General features: G+C 60.2%; 1 protein-coding gene across 1 annotated transcript; it reads right to left on the minus strand.

Annotated features, from left to right (window-relative positions):
* Positions 1 to 862: 862 nt before the first annotated feature.
* Positions 863 to 5,268, minus strand: LOC308279525 (testis-specific Y-encoded protein 10-like; the record flags this gene model as incomplete). The annotated part of the gene is made up of 7 exons (XM_080719651.1): positions 863 to 976; positions 1,076 to 1,165; positions 3,066 to 3,239; positions 3,342 to 3,487; positions 3,586 to 3,697; positions 3,848 to 3,928; positions 4,636 to 5,268. 7 exons carry the CDS (start codon positions 5,266 to 5,268, stop codon positions 863 to 865), a joined length of 1,350 nt encoding a protein of 449 aa, XP_080575777.1.
* Between the last annotated feature and the right edge of the window lie 3,373 nt (positions 5,269 to 8,641).

The following is an 8,641-nucleotide window of genomic DNA, read 5'->3' on the forward strand; positions in this document are numbered from 1 at the left end:
GGGTGAGAAAGTGAGAGTGGCTGCAGCAGGACACGCCCCCGAGACTGGCATGGCCAGAACAATGTTAAAATTTAAAATTAAATCGCCACTGAATTTTGAAATTGCGGGGCGGAGAAGACAGCAGAGGGAGAGAAATACAACACCCTAGTGAGTGAAAGTGACACGGCGACAGACTCAAGGAGAGAAAGTCAGCGAGGGAAAGAGAGAGGAAGAGGGAGACAAGTCGGGCAAACACAAATGCAGTATGACCACTGGAAGGGTGAGTCATTCTAACGCTTGACCTTCCTAGGGAGAAGACTTCCACAGAGGGATGGTTGTGCCCTGGCAGGAGGCCAAGTCTCCCAACACCTGCAGGGTGTTGGGCCAAGTCTCCCAGCAACCTGGGGAGGTGACTGCAGCCGTGCAGAATGAACCAAAGGCTATGTCGCTGGGTGCGGGAGGCAAGGTCAGTTGACAGCATGGACACTGACTTAACACCACATCCACACACTGTGCCTTTAGTGGGACCTGGCAGGAGGAAGACTGCCAGTGGGTCCCAGGTTTGGGCTCCACCAAGATCTCAGTAAGCTGCATCGGTCCGGGTGGTCCCCAGGACCCGCACTGGCCCTGGAGCCTACAGAGGGCAGCAACAGGCTCTGTGCCTCATGCGTGAACCCCAGTGTACACCTCCCTTCCCTGTAGCGCAGGTCTGAGGAGGAAGTGGGGGTGACAGAGTTTCCAGGCAGGCAGAGACACTTAGATGGGGTGAGGACACTTTTCAAGCTGCCCTCCCTTTCCAGTGTAGGAGGCAGCACCTTCCTAACAGCCTACACCAGAGGTAGGAGCGAGCCCACTGTGAGTTCACAGGTGACTACTTTGCGCATCAGCCCCACACAAGTCCCCCACCGCCCCCGCCCACGGGCCATGTCTCCAGAAGATCCCTGCTGTTGTCCACCATGGGGGATCCTACCAACTGCTGTGGATGGCCCATAGCTGCCTGTGTCCCTCAAGAGGAACACTTAAGAGCTAAAAATACTGCTCTGCAACCCGTGTGGAGCAACTGAGAACAGCATTCAGAGCTGGTCCTCAGAGCTACCCTTTGGCAGTAGCGGTAGCGGTCTTGCACCCAGGTTCCTGGGGCGGAGGGCCATCTTCTCTCCAGGAAAGCCTGAAGGGCAGCCTGGTGCTGTGGGGGTTCAAGGCCAAGCAGTCAGGTACTTGCCACCACCTCAACTTCCAAGGGTCTGTGTGGTAGCATGGGGGGCCCCACCACTCCCCACAGTGTGCGGGGATGTTTGAAAGGGATCACCGAGATCACGGGGAGAATGTCGGCCGCGGAGCATCCCAGAGGGACCTGCAGAGGGTGGACACACCCTCGGCTAACCTGGAGAGGAATGTGTCTGGGCTTCCACAGCAATCTCCACCCGCACGCGAGCTGTAGCTGAGTAAACCCCTTACCGCGTGGCAGGTGTTTCCGGGACCGACCGGCTGCGTGCTCAGGAAGGAGCCTGCCAAATGTTTCTCGGGGCTAACATTTTGCCACTGCTCTCTCTGTCCCAGGGCTTGCCCTTAACACAGTTTGCTGCTGCACTGTACCAGGAGAGGGACCCATCCCAGAGAAGGGTCTGGGCTGGGAGTGGCCATCTGGCAGGAGGAGACATCTTTGTTACCATAGGTCATGAGGAGAAACACCCTGGCGATGCTCATTCGGAACTGCACCAGTTAGGGCACTGCGTGCATCCAGTGTCGGCTGAGCTACAAATCTGAGGCCAGTCCACTTGGAGGTAAGGAGCAAGGGTAGTATTTGCCGGCCTGGGCAGCAAAGGGAGCGATAACCCACTGGGTTGAAAGCGACAGAGCTTGGCACAGGGTGCGTTTGATCTGTGCCCCCACCCTCCCTGTCTGTGCCTTCTGTGCCAGTGGCATGCAAAAGTACAGTCCCAGCACCACCCAGGAAGTTTCCAGGGGTCCACACCGCCCACGATGGGATGGAATCGGCTTCTTCTCGGAAACAGCCGCTCTGCCCAATTATCGACAACAGAGAGAAAGAAGTCTCCCCCACCCCACACCCACACCGGAAACAACCCAATCCACCCTGTCGTCAGTCTCCCCCTGCTTCAAAGATAGTGGCCCGCTTATAATTCCCTTTACAATTGCTGGGGCTGTCCGCCCGTCTGTGAAACTGACAGGATTCCCGTACCCCGGTGTGCACAGGGTGGGAGCAGAACCCAAGACGGGGAGAGAATCCACCGGGGGAAGGAAGGGGTGGAGATGGGCGCGGGGCCCAGTCCCTTTTTTCCATCCTCCAGGTTAAGCCGTCAGACTCTTACTAGGCAGACAGCCCATGGCTGCAGCACTTGTCTCAGGTGGTTTGGATTTATTCACACAATCTTCCACTACCAATCACCCAGGCATAGCAAGGCAGTTGGTAAGCTTTATTTCCCTCCCTCTGAAAATGTGACATGCAGGATATCTATCTCTTCCTTCTTGAGATACTTCGAAGTTCCTGGTGAAGGTCAAGGTCAGGTATATCCCAGAGATTCACGCCGGTCATCTGGAAGGCTGGAGTTCATGCATACGCCTACGCAAAGACAGGCACAAAACAAGCAAATGGACACACACACACGCGCGCGCACACGAGGAGACAGAAGATGTAAGGAACACTGTGTGTCTTTGCACCCTACCAGCGTTTGCATTCTGAAGCCCTCACCGGATATACCATCCCTCACCATTTGGTAGCGCTGACACCTCTCCCAAATGAAAATGATTCCCTTTACAACTGAGGGGGCTGTCCGCCCGTCTGTGAAACTGACAGGGTTCTTGGGACCATGCGGGGAAGCCTTGGAATGTGGCCACAGAAACGGGTGGCACAGGGTGACAGAGAGCCCCTCACGCATGGTCTGTACCCCGGTGTGCACAGGGTGAGAGAAGAACCCAGGAGAGGAGAAGGAAGGGGTTGTGGGGGTGGGCTCGGGAGTGAGTTATGGAAAAAGTATTCATAGCACCTTCAGCCCAGCCTCTTTCCCAGTACAGGGACATTCACCTTTCTCAAGAGGTAAGAGGAACCCCCACCCCGTCCTAAATACTCGGTGTCCTATGCAGTTGTTCAAAGGCCGAATTTTCCCACGGGTTGACAGGAACCAGTTAACAGGTTCCACAGCTGGATGCTCACCTGGCTCTGAAGCTCCATCCCCTCTCCGGGTGTTGTCTTTCCCAAGGTAGTAATGCAGGGGTTTGAGCCACAGGTCCTCAACGATGACCTGGGAGGGGAAGCAGGACAGGTTAGTTCATGACGCAGACCCCTTTCCCAGCAAAAGGGAAACCCACAAAGGTCACTGCTGAAGTGGCCCAGAGGGCCCCACCTCAGCAATCCTGTTGGAGTCTGGGCAGTTGTGGGCACACAGCCAGGTGAAGAAGGTCAGGCCCTCAGAGTCCTGAGAGCAGCTGGTCCCTGCACCCTCACAACCCGACAGAGGATGGATTGTGGTGGAACGAAAGGCCTCATATCCTGGAGGAATTGAAGAATGTCAGGCTACGGCTACGTCACCCTCTGTGCAGCCCACTTCACCCAGAGACAACCCCTGCTATCAGGAAGACCCTGCTTACCAGTGATGCTGAGTATATACTCCTTAATGAGCACTTCGTTCTGAAAGTAGGGGTTGTCCCGAAAGAAAAATATTATCCTGCAGGAGGCCTGGGGAAGGCTGAGTTCTTCCACCTGCCAGGCCATGAAAAAGGGCCAGGTGGAGTCTTGTCTAAGGTGTGCTGAGTGAACCTGCGCACTGGCTTGGATCAGCTGCCCCTCCCACCTTTCTCTCTGAACACCCCCCTCCCCCGAGCCTCTCCCCAGAGTAACTCCGGGACTGACCTCCAAACTCAACAGGTAGCCAAGTAAGTCTTCATCTTTATGGCTGATGATGGCTGACAGCTGGGGGTGGTGCACCAACTGCTATAGGTCAAGGAGCTAGGAGAAACGGAACCAGACGAGAGAGCGAGGAGAGTGTGGGGCAGGGAACCTCCCCGGAGGTGCGCAGGCATTCTACACTGGCCCACCCTGATGATGGGCCCTGCTGGCCTTTCCACATGCACCCTCGGGTCTGGGGTCTACAGGGCCTCCTGGGTGTATGCAAAACTGCCTGCCTGCACTGGCTTGGGGATGGGCTGCTAATGGAGGCTTCCTCAGCCCTACTTGATTTTTACATGCTACGCCATCCGTCCCAAAAGGAAGGATGTGTGTGTGTGTGTGTGTGTGTGTGTGTAAGAGAGAGAGAGAGAGAGAGAGAGAGAGAGAGAGAGAGAGAGAGGGGGAGGGAGGGAGGGAGGGAGGGAGGGAGCCCGCGCGCGCAGATGCAGGTGGCTCCCCCACTTCTAAGGCCTGGTGGCTGTGCCTAGCAGTCTGTTAGAGGGGGCTGCCCCACCCAAAAGAATTCCAGGAAAAGAATGCCTTCCAATGTTTGCAGAGTGAAGGGTCCTTTTTGAGCCCTACTTGCCTTTCCTTGCTGATCTTCTTCCCAGCTCTTACACCTGCCTCCTTTTGTGCTAACTACCGGGCCACATCTATGCAGTGTGTCCTCATTATTCCACCAGATTGGTCTCGGCCTTTTACTACCCCCCACCGATCCGCATGTCCCTGGCTCTCCCCTCCCACCTTCCCACAGCCCTGCTCCTTCTGGAGCTCCAGATCCCTTCCTCCTCTTCGCTGCCCCCTGAGCGAACACCGGTTAAGGATACCGCTGCAGCCCAGAAGCCGGGGATGCTCTGGATGACATCCCTTCTGCGGTCAAAGACCAATCTGCGGCTTCGCGCCACCTTTCTTCTTAGCCTTTCCAATGCACCTCTCGCCCCAGCGGTCACAAAGCTGAGCTCCAACTGCAGGATTTCCAGCCGCTCCATTTTGGGCCTGCGCTTTGATAGCTTCCGCCGGGTGGGTGCCGGTGCCTGGGGATCCTCCTGTTGCGGTGGGTCCTGAGTCTCTACCTCCACCTCCTCCATTACTTCCCACAGCCGCAGCACGACCTCCTCCCCGCTGGCCGCCCCCTCTCTGCAAGGGGAGGCCTCAGGGCGCAACACAACCTCCATGTCCACGGGGGACACACAGGCTTCCGCCCCCTCCCCCTCCCTGCCGCCAGCTACCCTCTGCTGCGCCCGGGCCCTGGGGGAAGCGGACCGTGGGGGCGGTTCCCCCGGAAACACAGGGGTCGCCACCGCCTCAAGGCCCCTGTGCAGACCCTGGAGCTGCGGGGCTGCCGGGGCCGCCCGGCCCTCCCCGCCCGCTCCCCTACTGGCCATGGCGCGCGTGGCCCCCGGCACCGACAGCGGTGGCGGGGACGACCCTCCGGACGCCGGCGTGTCTGCAGTGGGAGGGCTGCGGGCCTGGCGAGAGCGCTACCCTGCGCATGTGCGCAGGCGCCCCCTGGGGCGGGCGGGAAGCTCTGAAGGCCACCCGCGCGCACACTCCCTCCGGCCCCGCCCCTCCACCCCCTCCCGCCACCGGGGGCGGTCCAACACGCAGCCCCGCCCTCCGCCTGTCAGTCAGAACCCAGCGCCCCAGACTGTGGGCATCGTGCCCCTGGGCCTCTGGGCCCGGCGGCCCTCGGCCCTTCCGTGCGTGCTATGGGACCCTGGGCAAGCCCCACTCCCTACTCAAGTGTCCGTGAGCTAGGTCACACAGTGAGCTGCCCGACCACCGCCCCCTATTGAGGGACCAGACCCTGAGGTGTCAGGAGAAACCCTGGCCCGGAGGACGAAGACCCCCACCCCCACCAGTGGCCAGGCTTACTCCTACAGCCCATGCCTTGTCCTCAGGTGTACGCACAGGAAAAACAACTCCCTCCTGTTTATTGCTCTCTCCCTGCTGGTGCACAAACATGGCACATGCTCCATTATGAGGTCGAATGCCCGCCTCCTCCCTCGGCACTGACACTGTCTCTCTCCAGTCTCCAGAAGCAGGGAGGCACTTCACATCACCCGCCAGCAAAGGTCCCACCGGATTCCTGGGGGGGGGGGCGTGTGGATGATCCGCACACGGGGGTGGCAGCTTCCTCATGGAAACAGCACGTCTTCCTGTACCTGGCACACAGAGGTTCGAGAGGCACACATGAGCAATCAAACAGGCAGGTACCTTCACGGCTCTGAACGACAATTTGCCTATGAGTGTGTGTGAGAGAGACACAGAGCCAGAGGGAAAGAGGGGCAGGGACACACACGCACACGTACAGTGTGACGACGGTGAGTGTGTAGGTACAGCATAGCAAAGACCCGCGTGTGTCCTCTCATTAGTTCCCGCCCTGTCAGACTCTGTTGCCCCGAAGAGACCTCGTGAAGGTTTGCGCCTGCCACCTCAGCCCCCACCGCGCGCCCCCCCCCACCCACCCACCCAGCGGTCAGGAACCTTACTCCAGCTTCCTCGTACAACTACGGCATGAACCCCGCTGACCCACTAGACAAGGCTCAGAGCGCCACGCGCAGGCTCTAGCGAGGTGGACACGGAAAAGGAAAGATGGGAAATGGACACCTTCCGGGGGTCAGGGAGGGGGGAGTAGACGGGAGAGGAGAGGGGACGGGCTCCTGAGGGTGCTTAAGAAAGCCCTGTCATGGAGACACCGGGAGGCTGCAGTGACGTGCAACGTCGGCCCTTGGTGGGCGGCCAGGGTCCTGTACTGCCACGTCCAGGAGGTCCGAGTCTCTCCACAGACTCTGCACTGACGGCTTTGCTTTGTGCGACCCTAATGCCTCCGAGCAACTGGAGCCTGTGTTTGCCCACAGGTGTCCCGGGAGGCGGCCACAGGAGCTCTTCCACCCCAGCCCCTTGGCTGCTCACCTGGCCTCCTCTGTCCTTGTGGGACGCCGGGATCCTACGCGCCAAGGTAGTAGTAGTGCAGGGGATTGAGCCACAGGTCCTCCATGATGACCTGGGAGCGGGAGGCGAGACAAAGCAGGTCAAGGTTCAGGCGCCAGGCCCCAGGCCCCAGCAGATTCAATTATGACAAGGTCAAGGAGGAGGCCCTGACCTCAGCAACCCTGTTTGAGCCTGGGCAGTTGAGAACAGACAGCCAGTCGAGGAAGGTCACGCAGCCGGGGTCCGGAAAGAAGCCGGCGGCTTCCCCGTCACCATCACAGTACCACTCGATGGCAGTCGAACTAGTGGCCCGACACCCTGCAGGGAATGAAGGGTGCCAGGATCCAGCCTGCTCCGTGGGTGCCCGCGACTGGACCTGAAGCCTCCCCTCCCACAGGAGGGCTCTGTCTCACCTGTGACGCTGAGCCGATACTTCTTAACGATGACCTTGTTGCGAAAGTAGGGGTTGGCCCGGAAGAAAAACAACAGTCTGCAGTGACTGCCAGGACGGCCCAGTTCTTCCACCTGCCAGGCCCCCAGGGAAAACCCAAGGCAGGTGTGCTGAGGGGAGCCTGTGTGCTGGGAGGGCCCAACCTCCCCTGCCAACTTGCCCCACCCTCTGCCCAGACCCAGGCCCAGGCCCGGGCTGACCTCCAAACGAAACATGTAGCCAAGCAAGTCTGCATCTTGGTGGCTGATGATGGCCGACAGCTGGGGGTGGTGCACAAACTGCCTTCGGTCAAGGAGGAGCTGGAGGCTACTGAGACGCTCACGAGTGCCCGAGGTGTGGGGCAGAGGGAGGTGCTGCAAGTGGGCCAGTTCTACCCTTCCCTCCTGGCTCCCAGACCCGCCTCTCTTGCCACAAGCCCCTTGGGGCCCAGGCTGCCCCTGGGTGTGTTCCAAGCTCGGCAGGGCTGCAGGGACTGGAGGAGGGCCTCTGAGCTCTGGGCTCTCCTGCGCCAGCCTCAGGCTGGGTGCCGCCGCCAAGGTGTCCTCCGTCCTGGTTTCCGGGCCCCAAGGAGGGTGGGGTGGGTTGGGGTGGGGCGTTTGGCCACGGTGGTCCACTGGGCCCTCCTGGACAGTCAGGAGGATGTCCTGACTGCTGAGGAGCAGGGGCGCCTGGCTGTGCCCTGTGTCCCGGGCTCAGCCTCTGCGGAGCGGGCACCTGGGGCAGACACCAGAATTGATCTGTCTGGCCCCTGTCAGGGAACACCTGTAGCTGGGACCCACCAAGGACAGGAGGAAGGCCACAGGCTGGTGGCGCTGGGAGCACAGCCGGGTTTTCTGGCCCCAGAAAGCCCTGGCAGTCTCCCCACACACCTCCGCCTTCGCCACGTTTCCTTTCGGGCCTGAAGCTCGCCGTGTGCTCTGCCTGTGCCGGCTGAGTCGTGTGGACCTCAGGTGCCACTCCCTGAACTCCCTCCCTTTCCTCGTTGCAGGGGCAAGGCCCATCCGGCCGCCTCTCTTCTCAAAAATCCTAGGGCAGTGGCCTCACTCCCTCTCTCGTCCTCGTCCTCGTGACCTAAGGTCCCAGGCACTCCCTCTCCGCCCCTGCCCGCCAGAGACCGCCCGATGCCCCGCTGGCGATTAGCGCAACTAAGGATACCGCTTTGGCCCAGAAGGCGGGGATGCGCCGGATGATGGCCCTCCTGCGATGAAGGCGGGGCCCGCGTGTCTGCGCTACCTCGGTCATCAGACTTGCGTAGGTCCTGCTGGCGCGGGCATCGATGGCTCTGAGCTTAGACTCCAGGAGCTGCAGCTCCTCCACTGGGGAGAGGCCCGTAGGGGAGCCCCGCCTCATCTGTGCCTGGGCGTTTCCCTCAC

This window comes from Muscardinus avellanarius, assembly GCF_963383645.1.
Source record: "Muscardinus avellanarius genome assembly, chromosome: Y".
NCBI lineage: Eukaryota > Metazoa > Chordata > Mammalia > Rodentia > Gliridae > Muscardinus > Muscardinus avellanarius.